At 32.7% G+C, this 21958-nt stretch overlaps 5 protein-coding genes across 9 annotated transcripts in view; 1 reads left to right on the plus strand and 4 right to left on the minus strand.

Annotated features, from left to right (window-relative positions):
- The window catches only part of LOC101490131 (syntaxin-52-like), a 3090-nt gene extending 1185 nt beyond the window's left edge, over positions 1–1905 (plus strand). Inside the window, exons 2-6 of one of the 2 annotated variants that reach the window (XM_004491383.3) lie at positions 36–257; positions 781–983; positions 1063–1163; positions 1267–1311; positions 1547–1905. In XM_004491383.3, coding sequence (XP_004491440.1) covers positions 40–257; positions 781–983; positions 1063–1163; positions 1267–1311; positions 1547–1678 — 699 coding nt within the window. In that variant the 5' untranslated portion in view covers positions 36–39 and the 3' untranslated portion in view covers positions 1679–1905. Of the gene's footprint in view, positions 1–35; positions 258–780; positions 984–1062; positions 1164–1266; positions 1312–1421 lie in introns of both variants that reach the window. The other variant, XM_004491384.3, reaches the window with a different exon arrangement.
- Positions 1906–2268: 363 nt separating this feature from the next.
- Positions 2269–5580, minus strand: LOC101490677 (cell division protein FtsZ homolog 1, chloroplastic). The gene is made up of 6 exons (XM_004491385.4): positions 5210–5580; positions 4105–4204; positions 3738–3967; positions 3444–3611; positions 2996–3229; positions 2269–2752 (listed from the first exon to the last, which is right to left on the minus strand). Exons 1-6 carry the CDS (start codon positions 5444–5446, stop codon positions 2480–2482), a joined length of 1242 nt encoding a protein of 413 aa, XP_004491442.1. The 5' UTR covers positions 5447–5580; the 3' UTR covers positions 2269–2479.
- A 924-nt stretch (positions 5581–6504) lies between these two features.
- On the minus strand, positions 6505–8062 carry LOC101490998 (probable long-chain-alcohol O-fatty-acyltransferase 1). The gene has a single exon (XM_004491386.4). The coding sequence runs from the start codon at positions 7750–7752 to the stop codon at positions 6688–6690; it is 1065 nt and encodes a 354-aa protein (XP_004491443.1). The 5' UTR covers positions 7753–8062; the 3' UTR covers positions 6505–6687.
- A 386-nt stretch (positions 8063–8448) lies between these two features.
- On the minus strand, positions 8449–14181 carry LOC101491311 (uncharacterized). 3 transcript variants are annotated; one of them, XM_004491388.4, is made up of 11 exons: positions 14034–14181; positions 13396–13864; positions 13206–13302; positions 12597–12650; positions 12332–12477; positions 11675–11771; positions 11475–11573; positions 10738–10985; positions 10558–10644; positions 9755–10474; positions 8449–9406 (listed from the first exon to the last, which is right to left on the minus strand). In XM_004491388.4, the coding sequence occupies exons 2-11, from the start codon at positions 13842–13844 to the stop codon at positions 8542–8544; spliced, it is 2862 nt and encodes a 953-aa protein (XP_004491445.1). In that variant the 5' UTR covers positions 13845–13864; positions 14034–14181; the 3' UTR covers positions 8449–8541. The 3 variants fall into 3 exon arrangements, with proteins under 3 accessions (XP_004491445.1, XP_073221161.1, XP_073221160.1); XM_073365060.1 differs by having other exon boundaries at positions 14052–14152; XM_073365059.1 differs by lacking the exon at positions 14034–14181 and having other exon boundaries at positions 13396–14016.
- Positions 14182–15139: 958 nt separating this feature from the next.
- On the minus strand, positions 15140–20513 carry LOC101491822 (fimbrin-1). 2 transcript variants are annotated; one of them, XM_073365503.1, is made up of 15 exons: positions 20353–20513; positions 19738–20021; positions 19450–19620; positions 18698–18936; positions 18427–18598; positions 18288–18326; positions 18070–18138; positions 17829–17945; positions 17451–17662; positions 17185–17340; positions 16778–16977; positions 16477–16634; positions 16269–16365; positions 16034–16125; positions 15140–15691 (listed from the first exon to the last, which is right to left on the minus strand). In XM_073365503.1, exons 2-15 carry the CDS (start codon positions 19822–19824, stop codon positions 15431–15433), a joined length of 2070 nt encoding a protein of 689 aa, XP_073221604.1. In that variant the 5' UTR covers positions 19825–20021; positions 20353–20513; the 3' UTR covers positions 15140–15430. The 2 variants fall into 2 exon arrangements, with proteins under 2 accessions (XP_073221604.1, XP_073221605.1); XM_073365504.1 differs by lacking the exon at positions 20353–20513 and adding an exon at positions 20236–20255.
- Positions 20514–21958: the final 1445 nt, after the last annotated feature.

The raw sequence follows: 21958 nt of genomic DNA on the forward strand, positions 1-21958 counted from the left end.
TTTTTTTTTTTTTTTTTTTTTTTAATTTCTTTCAGGTCAATGGCTTCTAATTCAGACCAGTGGGTGAAGGAGTATAATGAAGCACTGAAACTTGGTGATGATATTAGCAGCATGATTTCTGAGCAGAGTTCCTTTCCTGCATCTGGACCGGAGGCTCAACGTCAATCATCTGCTATAAGAAGGAAGATTACAATATTAGGGACTAGGCTTGATAGCTTGCAGTCCCTTTTGTCAAAGCTTCCTGGAAAGCAACCTTTGTGAGTGTGTATTTGTTGATCATTCTGGTAAAAAATGTTCATGGTTATTAATCCGTATCATTTTTATTTTTTTTTCCTTTCAAATTATCAATCAACAGTGAGGAATGGGAGATCATCTGTGTTCCCTTTTTAACGGGTTACACTTTTGAGGGAGTCTATCTGGGGATGTCTTTAATGGAGTAATACTAAATCAGATGTGCTATTTGTTACAAAAATATTTAGGTTTCGAAACGTAAGAATTAGTATGTCTAAGTTTTTAATAGGGTGAACGTGCACTGGTCAGTTATTTGGCGGAATTCATGGATGGTATTAGTGAAAATAGATCAATCATGTTTTATCATATATGTTCGTGAAGTCGTCTTTCGCAAGAAAAGGCATTATTCATACTGAATTATATGATACTATAGTGATAAGATTTGTGTTATTAATAGAAGAGGCAATAATGCCTTCAATTTAAATGTGAAGGTGTATGACGAAGCAGCATTACTGTTTTGTGAAGTGTATTTTCATTTGATTAATGCAGATCTGAGAAGGAGATGAATCGTCGCAAGGACATGCTTGCAAACTTAAGGTCAAAAGTTAACCAAATGGCTTCCTCACTGAACATGTCAAATTTTGCAAACAGGGATAGCTTGCTTGGTCCAGAAGTAAAACCAGATGTAATGAACAGAATTGTTGGCCTGGACAACAATGGACTTGTTGGATTTCAACGACAAGTTATGAAAGGTTGCTTAACTGAATTGTTTGACCATATATTACTCCAAGTCTGTTCTTTGGATTTGATAGTACATTTTTATTAACGCAGAACAAGATGAGGGCCTTGAGAGTTTGGAGCAGACTGTAATCAGCACAAAACATATTGCATTGGCAGTGAATGAAGAGCTGGGTCTACATACAAGACTCATTGTATGTTCACTTCATGCATTAATTTGTCTTTGTCCTTGTTTTGTATCGGCTATTTACGTATCTTCTCCCTTCTAAAATTGAATTCTTTCCTTTCATCTGTCAGGATGACTTAGACCAACATGTAGACGTCACAGATTCCCGGCTTAGGGTAACATTCTTATAGCAACTTCTATTGGGATCTAGTCTCTTGTTTAGCCATTATGTTAATATTGTTTACTTTGTTATATAATTTATACTTTGTTTCTGTTGTGAAAACAGCGTGTGCAGAAGAACTTGACATTCTTATAGCAACTTCTATTGGGACCTAGTCTCTTGTTTAGCCATTATGTTAATATTGTTTACTTTACTATATAATTTATATTTTGTTTCTGTTGTGAAAACAGCGTGTGCAGAAGAACTTGGCAATTTTAAATAAACGAACCAAAGGTGGTTGTTCTTGCTTCTGCATGCTCTTGTCAGTCATCGGCATTGTGGTTTTGGTTGTTGTGATTTGGCTGTTAGTCAAATATTTGTAACCATAAAATACCCTACTTGCCATGCAACTTATTGTTCATGTTTCTGTATGTATGCACTGAAACATTGCAACCGGTTTGAAAGGTGCTGTATTGTAATTGGCACATGCAAGTGTTTATATAACGTGTGCCTCTTGTAAAAATGTGAATGTCGAAAACTACTGTGCTTAAGTTATATGTAAGCAAATGTGTGATTTGGGAGTGAAGAAATGTTATGCCGTGTTATGTTATGAATGTATTGTATTATAACTGCAAAAGATGGCCACAGCCTGTTCAGCATGTATATGCAAGGATGATGTTTTTTCTCTTATTTCCATTGATCTAAAGTGTTTATTTACTATATAATTTTTTTAACACTTTAGATTAATGGAAATAAGAGAAAAAACATCATTTAAAAAAATGATTGATCAACTAAAAAAGTTATTACTTCAAATTCAAAATTATATAAAATAATCTGAACACTAAAAAGAAAATATAATTTCATCTTTTTCATAATGTGCAAGTTGGTCACATAACAGTTGATAGGGTGTTATTCCACTATGGTATGTAATATCAGGTAGCAAGCAAATAAGAGAACATGTTCACTCACACACTTAAAAAGCTCAAACATATATATATAATCATTTCTTACACAAAAACTGTTTGTGAGCTACATACACTTAAGCGCATGGTTAAATAAACCATATGAGTAATGCTATCTCAATAGATCAAATAGCTTCAAGATCATGAAACAACTGAATGACTACAACAAAATGATAACTAGAAAGGAAAAAAAAAATGAAAAGGGTAAAAAGAACTATGCAACTAAAAAAAGAGCTTTCGTGGGGGTGGTGCTCTAGATTCAACTTTGGAAGATAAGTTTGAGGACTTGAGTGGGGGAGGCACTGCCATGCTTTCTTTTCCCTCAGCTACTTTGTCAAGCAGCTTTGCAGCCCTTGGATCTGTTAGTAGCTTCTTCTGAAAAGATTGCGAAAAGCCGGTCGCAATGATAGTCACATGAATCTCGCCAGTATAACGATCATCAACAACAGCTCCAAATATAATATTGGCAGAAGGATCAGCCAAACTAGTCACAACCTATAAAAACCACGCTTGTTGAGAACATGTTGTATATAAAGAGAAAGGCCAGAAAATGCATAAATAAAAATAATTATTGCAGCATTCTGCCTGAAGTCATTAATACTAAATCAAGTAACATCTGATGAATAGTTTACGAAGGAAATATATGATGATGTTAGCAACAAATTCTAAGGATCAAATGTGTAAAAAGAATAACAAGAATTATCTTTAACAAGTGAAGCTGATAAAATCCTCATATACCTGAGATACCCTGTTGACTTCCTGCAGGGTAATGTCCTTTCCACCGGTAATATTATACACTACACCAGTGGCTGATTGAATAGATGATCCAATTAAAGGAGCCAAAGTAGCCTGTTCTGCTGCTTCTTCTGCCCGGTTTTTACCGGAGGAAACACCTACTCCAAGCATTGCAGTACCAGAGTCTTTCATCACAGCTTTTACATCAGCAAAATCCACATTTACAAGTCCCGGTATCTGGAAGAACACACAACAGTTCATATGATCTAGAGAGAAAAAAGAACTACATGGATAAACAACCACTTGACAAAAATACAAGCCGAATTATGAAGAGTGGAAACTTAAAAGCATCTTTGCAAGTTAACTGTTTGGTAGGATCAACAAGGAACTTAATCATGTTTTAGTAACCCAAAAAAACAAAAACAGAATACATTTTTGCCAGTCAACTCACTGTTATAATATCTGATATTCCTTGTACTCCTTGGCGTAAAACATCATCTGCAAGACGAAAAGCATCTTGAAGGGGCATCTGCTCGTCAGCTATGTCAAGCAGACGATCATTTGGAATCACTATAAGTGTATCAACATTTTTCTGAAGCTTTTCAATGGCTTCGAGTGCCTGAAAAAAAAAAAATCAAATGAATACCATTTTATTTAACATACTAAAAGGAACAATAGTTTTACGGCAGACTAGAGAATAACTTGGTAATAGCTATTCTAAAACATGGAAAGAAGGGACACCTGCCTGCAAGGATCTTTTACGTCCTTCAAAACTGAAAGGATAGGTAACAACACCTACAGTCAAGTAACCTGCCTCTTTTGATATTTGGGCCACAACTGGGGCAGCCCCAGACCCTGTACCCCCACCCATCCCAGCTGTTATAAACACCAAATCTGATCCTTTAAGGGCATCAGCAATAGCCTCTTTTGATTCCTCCGCAGCTTGTTCCCCCAAAAGTGGATTCCCACCAGTACCTGCATCACTATCAAGCAATTTGAATCAAAGGCCAAACCTCAAATTCTCAATAAATTTATGAAGCCTATAGGATTGAATTTACACAGTCGAAAAATCAAAGCATAATCAAAACACAAGCAAGGAGAATCTGCCTGACCTAATCCACGAGTCAAAAGCTCTCCAATTTTAATAGGGTTCTCAGCAGCCGAATGCAATAGCGCTTGAGCATCGGTATTTATTGCATAGAAGTCTACACCCTGGTTACAAATATAAGTACCAAAAATCAACATTAGTTAGTATTCACAAGCCAGGTTTAAAGAAACTAACCGCAACTACATTGCGACTGCAATTGCAATTGCAATTTTGGCTGTATTAGCTGTATTTTCCACAATTTCAAGGATCACAATGTCATTTAAAATCTTGCTCACATGATTACATAGCATTGCAGAGAACAACAAAAAACAAGGTTATAATAATGAAAAGTGTCACTGGAATGAACAAGTGAACAACCACAATAAAAAGATATATCCACACACAAGTACAATACCACCAAAGTTATTACAGCTACATAGAGTTTACAAAAAATTGAAAAAATAACCATTAACAACAACAACAACCAAGCTTTTTCCCATTAAGTAGGGTGAATTTACATGGATCAAACGACGTCATAGCGTTCTATCATATAACATATATCGCTCTAGCTCGTTAATCACTAGGTCTTTCCTAATAGTTTCCCTAATAGTTTTCCTAGATCTTCCCCTGCCTCTAACGATTTGACTATCCTCCATTTGATCTTACCCTCCTCACAACACAATCTACAGGTCTCCTCTCCACATGCTCAAACCACCTAAGCCCAGTTTCTACTATAGGTGCTACCCCAACTCTCTCTCTCGTCTAGTCTTTCCACACATCCAACACAGCGTTCCCATCTCTGCTACACTTATTTTATCCTCATGATGGTTTTTTACTCCGTCCATATAACCTCGCTGGTATAAAATTACCCCTTCAAATTTGAGCCGTACATTTGTATTACATAAAACACCTCCATTAACCGACGAGGACCTAAAATGAGCTAATTAGGAGGAAAAACAAAGAATATTTGAAGTCTAGGATTTTATAATAGTTTTTAGTTTTATTTGTGCACTCAAATCCACATCATTAACCATGCTAAAAATTGGGTTCCCAAACATGGCCTATAGAGAGAAATGCAAAGTAAAAATGAAAACTTTATGGAAGAAAAATGAAGGGAAAAGAAACCCCACCTGCAAACCACTACCAATCATGCGGTTAACAGCATTGTTACCACCACCCCCAATTCCAACGACCTTAATCTTAGCGTTATCAACATAAGCTAAAGAGCATTTAACAGACCCAAAACGACGACTGAAACGTTGCGTTTTGGGGTAAAGAGAAAAGGAAGTGGTTGTGAGAGAAGAGAGTGAAGTGGATAGTGATGCATTGTGGAAGAGTGAAGAATATGAAAGGGAAGAAAGAACCATTTTTGTCACCTTGCAAAAAGGGTTTTCTTTTTTGATGTTTTAGGGTTTTAGCATAGAACAGAGAATGTGAAAATTTGAAGCTTTTTTTGATTTGGTTGGTGCGCGTCTTGGATTGGAACCGGATGAAGGAACATGATGACGGTTCATTGTTGTTGAATAATTTAACGACGTCGTTTCGATGATATTCAATTTTTTCTCAAACAAAAAATTCAAAATCATTTTGAGTTTATTTCACACTCATGCTGCACAATCGCTTTTCTTCAATATTTTTTGGATTTTTTCTTCTTCTAAATATCCATTTTTTTAAAATAAAATACCAATCTGCCACATTTAGGAAAAATAAGTTAAAATGTTTTACTTTTTAAAGTTAGTACAAGATGGTATCATGTGAAAAATTTGTTTTTTTTTTTTCAATAAAGGTCACATTCTAGGAAATGTGACTATGTATTAGGTTTGCTTTTTTTTTTTTAATAGTAAAACAAAAAATTTATTAAAAATCAAATATATATTAATAAATTTAATCTAATATATTTTAATAATAAAAAATACATAAAATATTGTGATCAAATAAATGTGTTAACAACATACCAACAATAATTTTATGTTTTCGATTAGGATAAGAGATTGGACATAACTATGTATTTTATTATTAAAATTATAACTCTTGTTTCTTATTCTTTATGAAATCTCTTGAATATGTTAGAATTTTACATATCAACTTAACACATTCAAATTTAGTTAGTCAACAAATAACTTGTTTATAATCTCATAGGCTATTTAAAACACTAGGCCTTATTTTGTAAATGTATTTTATATTTTTATTTTTTAAAAAAATGTGTTAGTTTTATTTGCCAGTAACAATGAGGTAAGATATTCTCTTAAAATGTATAAATGTCTACATTTCAAAAAGTAATAAAAAATAAAAAATTTATTTTTATTATTTTAAAAAATTCGTTTTAATTAACTAGCTTTTTGTATTCTATCACAACAATAATCCACACTAAAAATCTTTCGTAAACCTAAAATAAATATACATTTTAAAAAGTAGAAACAAAATATTTTCACCGAAATCTAAAATATTTGTTTTTGTTAACTAAAAACTATAATCAAACAAATACTTGAACATGTAATCCAATCCAATCGAATGAAACTTAATACTTAGGACATAGAGTAGGTTATGGTTTTTTTTCTTTCTTTCAAATACATACATTTAAACTAGTGTTAAGTGGAGAAAGTAGCCCCTAAAACTTTTCCATTACACAATCAACAACATTGTTGAACTCCTCAATAGCTCTCTGGTCAGCACCATCACGTATTATCGGTGGAAAGAATAGCCATGCAGAAGTGGACACCACAAACCCAACAATAATGGGCCCGGATATGGCCCAATGGACCCTCCTCTTAAAGCCCAGCAACTTCATCACACCTATCTCCACAACCACACACACTCCATGAAGCAAAAAGAAGCACGTGACCTCCCACGTGGGAGTAACACGTGTGACATAATAAAATATCAACTCATGCATAAGCCCAGATACCCAAAAAGATGCGATGATTCCAGGCAGTGAAGCCCATTGGGGGCCCAATAATGTTTTGGACATTAATGTTTTCACGGGAATGTATACAGTGTGTCGCAGAATATATGTTACAATGAGGTTCCACCTTTTCCCCCAAAAATCGCCCAATGAAGTGGACAAATAAGGCTCATCAAACGGTAATTCAAGCTCAATCCCAATTGAAGCATTAATTAAAATGTTACAAAGTCCCCAAACAAGATCTAATAATAAATATATGAGGCTACAATAGAGGCACACAATAATAAATGAAGAGTAAATGTACATATCTTGCTTTTTTTGGGGGTCATTTTTTAGACCCATCAAGAGAAAAAATAAAAGCATGGCCTTCATTGGAAGCAAAAGATGGAATTTTGATGGGTTTTGGTTAAGTGGGTGTTTTAGTTTTTGGGTGATTCTAATTGGGAAACAAGCAAAGGTGAGAAAGAGGGGAAGTGAGTTTGATGGGTTGGAAGAGAGAGGACCCAAATCAAAGGTGAAAAGGAGGAGCTTGAAGTTTGTGAGCCAAGTGATAAGGAAGGAAGTGATACCTATTGGGAGGACAAAGGAGAGTTGAAATGGTAGGATAGTGAAGATGTACATAATTGGGGACAAGGATAGAAACCTGAAAATGCCTTTGGGTATTTTTGAGGATATGAAATAAGAGTAACATAGAGAAGCTATGATTATGAGCCATACCTTGATTAAGCTCTTGATTTCTTCTCCAAGTTCAGTGCAATTTGTGCTTAACATTCTCTCTATTATGTGCTATTTTATCTACTACCCTTCTTTTTTTTGGGGTCAACAATCAACCCCTTCTAGCTAAGCTGATGACTTGCAAGACCCTATAGTAGTTAAACCTCAGATCTGATACCATAGAATTTTTTTCCTGGCTTAAATGATATGATGGGAGCATCTCATCCCATATTGGCTATTGTTTACGGTAAATTGATTAAAAAACTGTTGAAAGGTATAAGCTATTGATTATGGTAACTTGATTAAAAAAATTGTGGAAAGAAGCACTTTGAATTGAATAAGAAACGGTTATCTTTCCATTTATATGATATGATTCCTTTTTTGGTTTTAATTTATTTGATTCCTTTAAGTAATTCTAAACAAAAGAAAGTTGATTTAATCAATAACAATATTATTTTTTTTTATAAATTATGAGACTTTTTTTTGCAACATAAATTATGAAACTCGTCATCTTTCTTTTTACAATTAATTATTTTCTTAATTAATTCGTATTTAGACTCGTTCCTTCATGTATGATTCACAGATATGGTTTTTGGTCAATATCCTTGATTATTTCATTAACTCTCTTGCAAATATTGTTTAAAAGTGAAGGAACATACATGTGAACCAGAACATACAACTGACCAAAATTAAGGATGATGACATATCTGACTAATCAAAACTTACTCGGAAGGACCATATCAAAGATAGCAATGAACTAAGATATGACTAATTGAATAGAACCATAAATCAAAATCTCTATGTACATCACAATACCCTCTTAAGATCATACAATGTTTGTATAGCCTATTCATCGAGCCACCCTGCTGAATGGCTGATTGAAAATGCATAATTAAGACCAGCTGCAAAACCTGGCGGCACACTACGATTAAGAGTTTCATTACCACTAAAAATAGGAATTTCAGGATACAGAGAACGCATCCTGACAAGGTTTAAATCATCTGCAGCTGGGGTATTCATCTTATCTAATGACTCAGATGCTGGAGTAAGTTGTGCATTTTTGTTGCTACAGGAAGGCTCACCAACAAACATATGATCATTCGGTGTAAGGTTAGGATCTTGAATCCCAGAAAGGCCAACCTGTTGCCCAACATCTGATTCTCTCTGATGCTTCTCTTTATCCCTGCCATGGTTTTGATCTGCATTTTTATTGCCACAGTCAGAAAGAGGACCGACAACACATGGCACTCCTAACACAGTTTGCCTTTTGGCTTGAGGGACCACACTTAGTCCTCTTCTATCATTTTTATCAGTACCATGATTTCTCTTCCCAGATGTCTTCCAAGTCTTGCTCATCATATATTCCTGTCCCCTTTGACTCTCTTGGTCAACGTTGCCATTACGTGAGCTTCTTTTCTGACTTTTTTTTATAGATGCTGGTTCTTCTCGATCATCAGTCCATCCTAAGAGATCATGATTTGGCACGAGCTTGCCCCCGCCATTACCATCCATAATATGGTCAGAAGCCAACTTGTCACTGTACACATGGCCATTCTCCTGGACTACGATCTTGTATTTAGTAGTCAAGTCACCTGAGTCTTCCCGCTTCCCCATTGTAATGGTTTTATCCTCAACATCTCCCATCTTGTGTTTTTCTATCTTACCCTCCAACAATAGTGAGGATCTAGCTTCTTTAAATGAATCCACCAAACTACACACAAGGAAAGCATCGTAAGTACATAAACAAGTGGCAAATTTAGATTTCAAGTTAAAAAAACAATCCAAGAAGCCAAAAGAACAAAAGAATGAACAGCAAGAAAATAAGTAGCCCAGAAATCAGATTAGATAGAAAATAAGTACATAACAATAAGCTTATGTCAAAAAAAAAAATACCAGGCTAAATAAGTACATAAACAAGTGGTAAATTTAGGTTTCAAGATTCAAAAAAGAATCCACGGAAGCAACATTGTAGTGCAAATATTACAGAAAGATGGCAAAAGAACAAAGGAATAAATAGCAAGAAAATAATTCAGAAATCAGATTAGATAGATGGATATACCCCTTTTCTGAATCGGCGTCAGGTGGAGGAAATAGACTTCTAATAGGCTTGACGAACAGGGTATTGTTATTATCAACCTGATCGTCATTCTTGATTTGCTCAGAATCTTTATCCATAGGAGCACATAATTTCTCACCAGTTAGGTGGTTGTTTTCCTCACAGTTGGGCATTTCAAATTTCTTTGAGATTGACTTCTTGTTTTCAGTCAAAGGCCTTCTTGATATTTCATTTGATTTCGTTTTCTTCGAAATATGTGAACCAGAAATCATGTTTCCAGATGACTTCTTTGAGATTGACTTCTTGTTTTCAGTCAAACACCTTGCTTTATTTGATTCAGGTTTCCTTGAAATATCTGAACAAGAAATCATCTTATCAGACGAATTCTTTGAGACTGAATTCTTGTTTTCAGTCAAACGACTACTTGGTATTTCCTTTGATATGGGTGTCCTTGAAATATCTGAACCAGAATTAATCTTTTCAGAAGACTTCTTGCTATCAATTTTACTGGAAGGCAGTTCTCCTGTAACTTTAGATCCTTTTGCAGAGCCCTTGCCGGATGATTTAACAAAACTAACATTGTTCTTCAATGTATCTCCCTCTTTAGTTGCATGCTTTATCCTCTTATTGGAGGTATTAATTTCCCGAACAGTAGCTCTGGTGTTGGGGAATTTTATATGATCTCTTACAGGAGTCCCAAGTTTATCATTGATCTCATGATTTCTAGTTCACGTAAAGATAAATATAATTACATAGGGCATTAACAAGGACAAACTTGAAAAACAAAAAATCCACATAACACTTACAAGCAATATATAAGAATGCGATTGTTTGGCAAAAGACCTTCCCAAGCCCTTAATTTAAAACCATTGATGTCATCAAAAGCGATCCCTCTGCCAAAATCAATTTGAGGATCAACCCCCTATCAATATCAATATCAATTAGAATCATAAAAAGGAGCAGAAAAAAAGGAAAAGAGAGATAACCTTGGCAAACATTTGCGATGATATGACTTTGGACAACGATTACAAATTGCAAATTGCAACTCAGGTTCCGCCTTATTTTCTAATCCTTTACAGACACAGCAAAAGTGAACGGGACAAGTAAAGGGCTTCCCGTCAGCAATATTTTTCTCAAGATCCTCGGCAACATGCTTGACTACCTTGGGAAGTAACTTTGCAACACAATGTGGATGATAAAAGCGGTCACAGGTCTCAGAAGAACATTTAAAAACCTGAAAGGTGGTTCTCAAAATTTTATATAACATACAAAGCTCCAGAAAAAACTCTTGTTTAAAAAAAAACATTAATATCTTTGCTAATAAATCAAAACTAATACCAGATAAAACAGACAATGTAGACAAAGAGAACTAAGTTTCAAAATTAACATATCACGAGAATGCATGGTAGGAAAACAAGGATGGGTAACATAATACACAATAAGGAAAATAGATAACACATGAGATCTAGTTTCCATAAGGACCTTCATTGATGTTTTATATTTACTAAAAGGTGTCACAAACATACCCAAAATCTTTAAGTAAACATGGAACCAGAGAAAAAGATGCTAAAAGATCTTTCATCTCAATATAAAATTGGAAACAGGAAATAATTTGTTTTGAAATTGCTAACAAGGACAATGAGGCAGATCATTCAGGTATGAAAACACATATACTTGAACTAATCAATAAGAGAAACCTATTTCATTTTCTACACAAAAATACCTCAGCGCCGTTATCTTTATCAGAAGAACCCAGCTTGCCACATGCAAAGCATTGATGCTGACGATTTTCACAATTCTTACAATAAAAATTTTGAATTTCCTGCAATTTTTTTTTGCAACAGGCAAGCAAATTTTTACATCATTATCTGAAGTGGAAAAGGACAAGTAAAATAAATATTATAAATAATAACATTAACATACATCAACTTCCTTCGGCGTAAGACCAAGAGAAACACAAAAAGAATCCTTGCCATCCTGCTTAGTAGCATGAAATGATCTCATGCAAGCTCCATCACAACTGCAGGAAATTTGTTATATATATTTAGAATTAGAACAATTTCAGATTTTCATAAAATATATTTAGGATATATTGTAAAAGGTAAAAACTGTATGTTAAATGCAGAACTAAGATTTAAGTGGTTTTTCTTTAAACATGGTTCACATTAGGACATTAGGCCTCGTCTTTGATTCATGTAGACAATCCAAACTAGTGGGAGAAGACTTCTGATGTAGTTTGTATGCTTTGGAATATATAGTAGAATCAATAAGTTGTTTAATTTAGGAAGTAATTTTGGGAATTATTTCCTGTGTTTCTTAAATACAGTATCTTGATTTGATCTCATTTTATATTGGATATTTCTCTTAATATAATGGTTGCTTGAGCTTACTTCTACAAGTCACCCTGAATATATTAGTATAAAATAGCACTACCCGAGTGTTAGCATTCTGTACCACATTATTGCAATACCATATCAGTAAGACATTAATTCAGTGTCTCCATTCCTATTATAACAAAGTTCTGTAGTCTCACAGATACAAACACCAAATTACACAAGCCAATATGAAAAGAACTCGTACCACAAAAGATTACCGCCATTGTCACAAAATGCACAAACATTATCAAATAAATTTTCGTCTACTTCTGAGTCTTCATTAGCCTCATCTATGATATCATTGTCAATATATTTGACTATAATTCCAGGTTGAGCCAAATCTTCAAATTCCTGAAATCAAGAAGTAAAATCTTAAATATATATATACGTAGACACATAAATGAATAAAAAGAATGAAAAGGAGAATATATAGCAGAAAAATCATTTTCGAGTAACGATATTTAACAAACCTCATCAGATGGTCTTTGATCCTCTGGCTTGTCCCCCAAAACTGTGAGCAAAAGCTGCTTAAATCATCATTTAATTTTTGTTAATATGAAGCACACATGTTGGGAACAACAAAAACTAAGCATCTTAATGCCACAAAGCATATAGTTGAATGAAACAATAAATTATTATCCTAATTAGTACATAGCAAAAGAACAAGGAAAATAATATCTACACCCTTATAACATAAATGAGATGTAACGTGTATATATATCATAACTAAAGCAACTCAACTTTAAGAGTACAGAGTAGACAAACGATTCGTTAATTAAATTTGTTATGACTGGGTATTTTCGAAAAGTAAAACACAGAAAAAAGCAAAACAGGGAGAAAATTAAAATAAAGAGTTTAACCAACCGACACTACTTTTCAATATACAACTGTTAACACCAAAACACTATCCAAGATCAAACACCCTATCCATTTCAACCCTTCATGCAAGTAACGCAGCCTATTTCATGAACTTCATATTCTTAAGCTAGAAATCACGTGCTTCAATTCATAAAAGAACATGATAATGTAGAACCATATAATTTCAACACCACAATATCTTTGAGAAAGAAAGTACAAACCTTAGACCGAGCTAAAACAGCATCTCTTTTGGTAGCTTCACCAATCAAAGTCATATGATCCAACAAATCCTTTTGTGAAGGCTTAAACCCATAAGAGCTACAAAACAATATTCATTAAAAAAAGTCATACAACGCACTTTTTACATAAACCATTAGCATTGAATAAAAAAAAAGTTCCATAAAAAAATACCTCAAATCCCTATCCCTACACAAGCTACTCCAAAAAGATGTGGACGATAACCTAGGTTTTTTCTTAACACAATGAAGAAAATAAAGCGTGATTAACACATTCTTCACAGTATCCATAAAACTCTTCCTTGGTTTCTGAAGCTTAATCCACCTTTTATCCTTAGATAACAACGATACCACAGGTTTCAAACCTGAAATATCAAACCTCCAAGCAGTAACCTGCATGAAAATCTTCTGCAACCCATTATCAGCCGATCCATGTAAGAACACATGGCCCTTATTTACATCATTAACCTTAGAAATCTCGGAATCACTCCATTGAATCGGCAAAACAGAAAAAGACACAGGTTCATCATCGTCATCTTCAAGATGATAATTCGACACAAGAAGTGACTGAAAGTCGGTTTCAGATTCAGTTTCATCATCTAATGACGCGAATCGCCGTTTCATCTCAAAGCGTTGTTTATTCTCTACAAACAAAAATCGAAATAAAATCGAATTAAAGAACAAGTGCATGCATGTATGTAGCTATGAATGAAAAGGGATTAGGTTTTCACGATTTGAATTGGAGAATGCAATCGGAACAGAGAGAATGAGATAAAACCCTAATACTAAGAATAGTGTATTAGAGTTAAGTACCTTGATTTGATTACGTACTTTACGGAAGAAGAGTGATGAAGTTGTTAATAGTTGATAGCTTAATGGAAAATTAGACGGATTTGGATGAAGACTTTTAAACCCTTTTTGTCCGAAGATTTTGCCGCTAAAACTTCATATCTGTCAACGAAGCGTGACATCCACGTATGATTTTATATATATATATATATATATATCTATATATATAAAAAAATATTTTTTTTTTTTATTTTTTTTTTTTTTTTTTTTTTTTTTTTTTTTTTTTTTTTTTTTTTTTTTTTTTTTTTTTTTATCTTCCTTTGATGTTAATTGAAAGAGGTAAATTCTAATGTTTGAGGTGAATCTAATTACTAATAAACAAATATTAAAAGAAAGTAAAACATTCATTTATTTGTTCAATCATGATTCAATTCAGTTTAATTGAATGAAAGTTAAAATACATTGAAGCAACTAATGACTAGCAAATTAATGAAATCAGTTGACCTTAAATTACCCTTTTGATCCTGTTTTTAAAATAAATAACTATTGTAATAAGTTTTCAAGGAAAGTCAATTTTATTAAATATAAATTAAACTTGTCTGACTTTGTAAATTTTTCTAAGCTAATAATATATCAAAATTAAACTAAAAGGAGATTAGATATGATTAATTTTTTTACACCAATAATGTAAAAAAATTAAAATTTTAAAGTGTAATTTCTAAATTTTAATGCTTGTATTATGAACCCAATATAAAACTATGTAAAAGTTAGAGGTTTAGCTTTCGAACATTGCCGTGTAAATAAATCTTTACAAGCCACCGCGAAGCGTGACAGCCACGTATGATTTTATATATATATATATATATATATATATATATATTAAAAAAAATATTTGATTTTTATAATTTTTTTAACATCGATTTGATTTTTTTTTTATTATATTGTGAATTTGATATTTATTGTTCCTTTAACGTCGATTTTATTTTAATTTTTTTTTTAATAATGTGGATTTGTTTTTTATTATTTGTTTGTGGTCAACTTACTTGATTATAAGTTAGAAGTAAGATAAGATTTTTAATAAAAAAAACCAAAACATATATAAGATAAATTTTTAATGTTTTGATTCAAGGTGAAAGGAAAAAGGTCTTATATTATTGGTTAATGAATGACAAAATACAAATTCATTATTGAAACTTACATAAAAAGAAGAATCCAGCAATAAGGGAGTTTATTAATCTCTCTCATTTACCATTCCTCTCCAAAGAACAATAAATTTTTGTACATGTACTATTCACATCTAATCTATATGTTTACATTATACATGTAACATCTTTGGCATATAAGTTGTGTTTTTTTTCCCTTAAACTTTGCTATATATAAATTCTTTCTCTAACAAAAACATTTCAGACCCATCTCTGAATTCAAAATAGCTCATCAGACTCAAGTTGTGAAGAAACTGTTGTATCTGAGGTGGTATCATCAACACTCAAGTTGGAGAAATCACCATTCAAGGAGGAATAACTTTCATCTTCACCACAAACTGAAGGACAAGGTGATGCTTCAGGTGTGGTTGTAGTGACAGTGCTAGCAGGTGAAGGGAATGAATCTGCATCTTCAGATTGTTGTTGAAGGCTCCAATACATTATACTTGCTGCAAGAGTCAGAATCATCTTCTGATTAACCTGCCATATGTTCAACAAACAAAATTAAGCACAACATCAATAATTAATTTCATGTTAGATTTTGGGTAAGAAATGTGAACGAAAAACAAAGACACTAGTGGTGGAAACTAGTTAGAACAAAAACGTTGGTTCAAAAGAATAAAGATACGAAAAAATACAAAAAATTAACACAAGATATTTGATTATGGAGTTTGGCTAATTGTGGATACGTTCCAACAATTGTAGTTCCTTTCTATTAATTTCACAAGCTTGGGGTTTTTACGGTGTTCAGGTTGTATTTAAATACTAAGGTCCAATTTACAATATTTAAATATGAGTCATGCTCAACACAACTATATGTACCTCCATGATATCCTCAGGTAGCAAAAATATGGAACAACCAAGCTTTCGTGCAACACTGATTATGTAGGTTGCATTCAACTTCTTCTCATCATCTATAATTTAAACAACAAATTAAATCAATTCAACAAAATGATAAAAATATAAAAGGTGTAAATAAATAACAAAGAGCATGTTTAAGTATTTATCTCTAAAAATTAGCCAAACTCAAAATGGTAACTAAAGCATGGAATCATACCACTTTCACCCTTGGTGACAAGGTTCCAATTGACAACCCTTGGCTCTACAGCACTCAGAAGCTCAAGAAAAAATAGTCCACTTGACAAACTCCTATCCTGTACATAAAATTGCATCCAAAACAATGTCACTAACAAAATCATCATATAAGTCTTTTGATGTCGCGCATTTTAAACGGGAAATAGAAGTTAGTTTGAAAGAAAAACAACCTTGAAACTCTCAATGTGAGAAGTTTTGCCAATGCTTTTGACTTTTCTGTTTGCCCATTTAAGGATATCAGCATCTCTGATCTCCTTTCCTTGGGAATGAGATCTCAAATTTTTCAATAGTTGAAGCATTGTGAATCTCATCAACTGCCACAATAAAGCTGAAAAATAGAACAAATTTATCTTTAGACCATGAATACCGAGTTTTTTTCCAGGACAAGCACACACAGTCATCCCAACACATATTGAGGCCTGAGTCAAATTTTAGCTTTGTGTGGAAGTTATAATAAGAAGAAGGCGTTACCAAGAATGAGCTTCTTATTTCCTTGCACAATGTCATTGCCAGCTACATTAACTAGTGAGAATCTGAATTGTTTACCAACTTTGACAACCTGATTGCAGTTTTCTACTTTTTTGAATGGCATTCTAATTGGAGGTCTTGTTGCAAGTTTCCAATTTACTGATCCTGGAAAAATCTTGTCTAGCACTTCTAGTAGTATCCATCTACATGCAAAATGTAAAAGCAATCAAACACATTAAGAACCTGTGAAGCACTGACACCAACACATATCAGACACGTCTTAAGTGTGAAGTGTCAGTGCTACGTAGTTAAGAACTAAGTTATTTTGTATATTAATCAAAAAGTTGAAAAATATACATGAAGATAGCTTTATATTTTGATGATTTTAAGAGAAGGAAAATGATATATACCCATTTCTGACATCCTCAAATAGATTATTAACACGAGTAGAAATTCCAAGACTATTGATCCACATCCTGAAGCATCTCTCTTCTCTACATGTTTGCACATCTTCTGTCATCATCTCAGCATACGACATCTTTTTAGTATCTGTCGATAAGCCACTCCTGCATTGTATAGGGAATGCTACTAAACATAAGTAATGTACATTCACATAGACATTTATTTAAATCATCATATAAATGGCATAAGATTAGTTACAATATTCATTTTATACCTGTGATGAAATAATTGTGCGACAAATGCAAGATTAAGATTCGAGGTACCCTCCGTAATGTCCCTCGGGGTCAAGTATCTTTTGCAGCCCAGTCTCTCTGCATGCTCAAGCACAAGATTTGATCTTTCATTGCTATCTTTAGTGTCTAAGGTTGATGGATTGCAATGTTCAGGAGCAAGGACATTAAGAAGATAAGCATAAGCCTCTCCGTCCTGTAAATATATCGACATAAATCGCATAAGGATGTCGATTAATAACATCTTGATTCAATTTGTCATAGCATACAAAAATAATTACAAACAAAACCAACAAATTATAAAATAGTTACAAGAGTACAAAACATTCCTAGTTATAAAATGTCATTAAAGAAGTGATCACCTTCAAATCAGAAGAATAATTCTGAACAGTTTTTTGGTAACCTCCCCTTTGGAGATGAAAATTCATCCATTTTAGTAGAACCTTTTCAGGAGACAAATTAAGAAGCTCTTCAATCTCCTGAGACCAATAAAAAGTAAGATTAATCAAGTATCCTAAAACACATTTTGAAAATAAAATTAAAATTTGATTTAATTGGAATAGACTAAATATTAAAGATGAAAAAAATTATATATCTCATTACCTGACTATCATCGACCAATTCCACAAGCTGAGGCGTCTTCTTAAGGCTGAGATCAGCCAACAGTTGAATCTGAAAATGCCAAGATTGTAAGAAAATGAGAAAGATAGAGTCAAAAGATCTATTAGGCCGTGAAGAAAACAAATCATGTCAGCTTACAAGCAAATACAAACAACTAAACTCAAAAAAATGTAAATGATATATAAGGTTTGAGTATTTACCTTTATGATTTGGGATATTAACCCTAGAACAAGATGAGGCTGCAACATAAACAACCAAACAATAATGTCAGAAACACTATAGGGAGCTCAAGTAAATGTTGATAAAAGATTATAGGGAGCTTAAATTGCAAAAACTCACTCTTCCTTCAACTAAGTCCTGTGTGCCAATGTTGACCACTGTGCAGCCAATAGCCTTAGCAGAATTAAGGCATAAAGTATGGTTCTCATTTATCTCCCAAAGAGTAAGATTCCGTTTCGTGTTGATGGCTCGCTCGTCTATTGTTCCCGGCACAGCAACATTGATAAGCTTACTGCAATACAGACGACATATATCAAAGCCGTTATTAAATTAAAGACTTGCACAAACATAAGTAAAATGTGAAAATCGAAAGACCCTGCTCATTCTATACCACAAAAGAATGCCATCTTTGGAAAGATCAAATAGATCATTTGTAGCTGGATCCAAAGGAAGATATTGACTCAGAAATGGATCATCGCCAAGGTAGCTGTTTATGTGAGCAACATAGCAGGCCTTTTCAGATTCACTAATCGTGTGAAGAAGTGTAGTTATGGTTTCGTTAAGGAATGATGATGAGTGCTTCAATCCACCTTGTTTGGTTGTAGCTTGGCTTCGCAAATTCAAATATATCTGCGTGAAAAAATGTTAATAAATTGAAAGGTCGCATACATTAAGTCACATGCATCATGTTTAACGCTCTATAATACTCCATTTGAAAAGTTGTTGTATCTGATCTTAAGACCAGATACATCAACTTTTCAGTTATCATTTTTGCTTATATTTCATTCCATAATAGTATAACACAAACCACCATTTCCCTATGCAACTAATTTAAACACGTTGAGTACGACTTGTATTCAGCAAAAAGTAGATAGACGCACAAGCTTAGTGTTACTGTTTACACATAGCATTACATTTTTATTCTATAATCCTAAGCATTACTTAATAGAAAAACTACATCAGTCACTCTGTTGTCGCAAACATAGGCACAATAGGCCAAACTATATGATCAATTGTTTATTCTTGTGTCCGTTTATTTATCCGTTTACTTAAAAGCCGGGTTTGTTGTTCTAACAAAACGTGTTTCTAGTAATATTGAAAATTAAACAAGTCAAAACTCAACCATAAAATAAAATTACTTACCCTTAAGAAGGCTTCAAAATCAACATCATGGGTGAAGTCATTGCCTGACTCACTCAAGATCCTCTTAATCTCATCCTCACTGTACACATCTATAAACGCCTTTATCTTCATCATTAAACGTGGTAAATCTCCGAATGTAACTTTACCATTCTGATTTTTCAAAGAGACAAACTACACCACCACAAAAAAGAAAGGCCAAATAGGTGAAAAACACAATACTATAATTCAAATTTACCATAATAATGAAATTGGATCAAAATGTATAAGGACACAAGAAAATAAACTTACTTTTGATTTGAGACTACGAAGTTCAACCTGTGTAAACTGGCTTTGAAGCCATTGATCAGAGACAATAACACCCTCAAATTTTGACATCTTGGTAAATCACCAATACATAAAGATACAAAATGTATCTTAAAAATATTTGCAAAAGGAACAACAAGAATGAATGTGCAATACTCAGCAAACTAATGCCAATCAAATTCAAACAAAAAGGACCAAATCTAAAACAAAACTAACAAAGCAAGAAGTAGTTTTAGCTCGTGTAAGTCACCAATCTGTCCAACGTCATCCTGACAGACAACACAAACAAAAACATAAACCAAAATAAGAAAAACAAAAACAGAACAAAGAATAGATAACAGAATTAAAAATAATAATAATACTAATATATTAGATTAATTAGCTATATATCAAAAAACACCTTCATCTAAAAAAACAAAAAAAACTCATTCATAAGAAAAGGGTATATTGCATTTCACATCTATCTAATACTAGTTTTTTTACCAGAATTAACTTAGGAAAAAATCAAGTAAGAAAGTTGAGATTTAGCAAAAAAAAAAAAAAATGTTGTGTAAGGACTACGATAGGAGTGAGTAATTGAAGTAATAAATGAAAACATACCAATACATAAAAACGTAATAATATCGGTGGCAGCACATTGAATGAAGGAAGATGAAGAGGACACAAACGTGTGAAAGAGAAAAGAAAGAAAGAAAGGATCGATTTTTCTTGATGGGGTGGCAACATGAGAGAGAAGACAAGAGAAGAAATAGAGAGAGGACTCATTTTATGACTTGGTTTTTTTTGTTTTTGTTTCCCACGTTATTGTTCCGCGCGTGGCATAACAATCTATTAAGCGGCGAGTACGGTTGATACACGTCATCATTGGTGTATAACAATTTTGTTGTTTTCTGCAACCGACTTTGATTGTGTTTTTCTATGAATAGAAGAATGAATGAATGTTGTGATCTCACCAAAATACACTCATCATCGTGCCCTTTCTAACACCTGCCCCTCTTATTTTGGATTTTGGATTTTGGATTTTGAACCGAGTCATGATTCATATTTTTAATCAAGATTTAATTTAGTTTTTCCAAGAACATTTTAAGATTAAATTTAGTTTTTTAAGAAAAATAAAAGTTATTTTTAATGTTTGACAAAATTAAATCAGAATTATTTAATTTATATATATATATATATATTATGTGGTTGGTGAATGAAACACAAAGAAAGTAAAAAGATGGGAATAATGGAAAATAATTAAGATGGTTGTTTGATAGTTTAGTAGTATAAACAAATATATGCATTTATTATATTCAGTGATAATAATAGATTTTAACACATCATTTTAATATGCTTTTATAAAAACAATAAATAGAAAAGAATGTGAGAGAAGGGTGGTGTGTGGTTGGTAAGATGGAAGAGTATTTATAAATGTTTTTGAGTAAAAATAAATTACATATGATTAACAAAAACAAATAAATATTCTATTTCAATTAAAGAAAATATAGAATGTCTAAAGATAATAAAAAATATAATATTTATTATATAAAGAAATATAATTATATTTTTACATAGATTTAATTTAATTTATAATTATTTTGTTTGTGTGTTTTTTTTTTTTTTTTGTCATGTTGATGTAGCCTAAACCAAGACAACTTTAGATTTAAATAACTTGGTTTGAGTTGAATCCAAATTAAAATAAACTAGATTAAAATAATAGTTGAATTAGTTTGAATCTCCAACTAATTCAAAACATTAATTAACCCTTTGAATTATGGATTCCTCTCCCTCTCTTCTTAATTCCCATGTATGGCCAACTTTGATGACCTTTCTCATAACTCTAATTTCAATCTAAATACAATTTATGCAGACTTAATGAATCTTAATTAATTATCAGAAGAACAAACGTTAATTTAATTTATCATTTATTGGGATATCTTTATAAAAAAAATACAAAATAAGGGAGATTTTTTTTAATTAATTAAGATATTTCTTCTAATGCTGCATAAACATGATGAACACTTGTCATGATCAGAAGGTTTTTGCTTGTACATGAGCACATGTTATGGGTCATAATAAAGTTTAATTAATAATTCTTCCTCATGTATCTAACACACGCACCTTTCACATGCACATAAACTTAATTTGAGAAGCATTTCAACATCTATGAGACAAAGAACAATGCTTTCTAATTTCCAACTCTAGGTTTAATTTTATTGTGTTT

The sequence above is a fragment of the Cicer arietinum genome, chromosome 2, assembly GCF_000331145.2.
Source record: "Cicer arietinum cultivar CDC Frontier isolate Library 1 chromosome 2, Cicar.CDCFrontier_v2.0, whole genome shotgun sequence".
Taxonomy (NCBI): Eukaryota; Viridiplantae; Streptophyta; class Magnoliopsida; order Fabales; family Fabaceae; genus Cicer; species Cicer arietinum.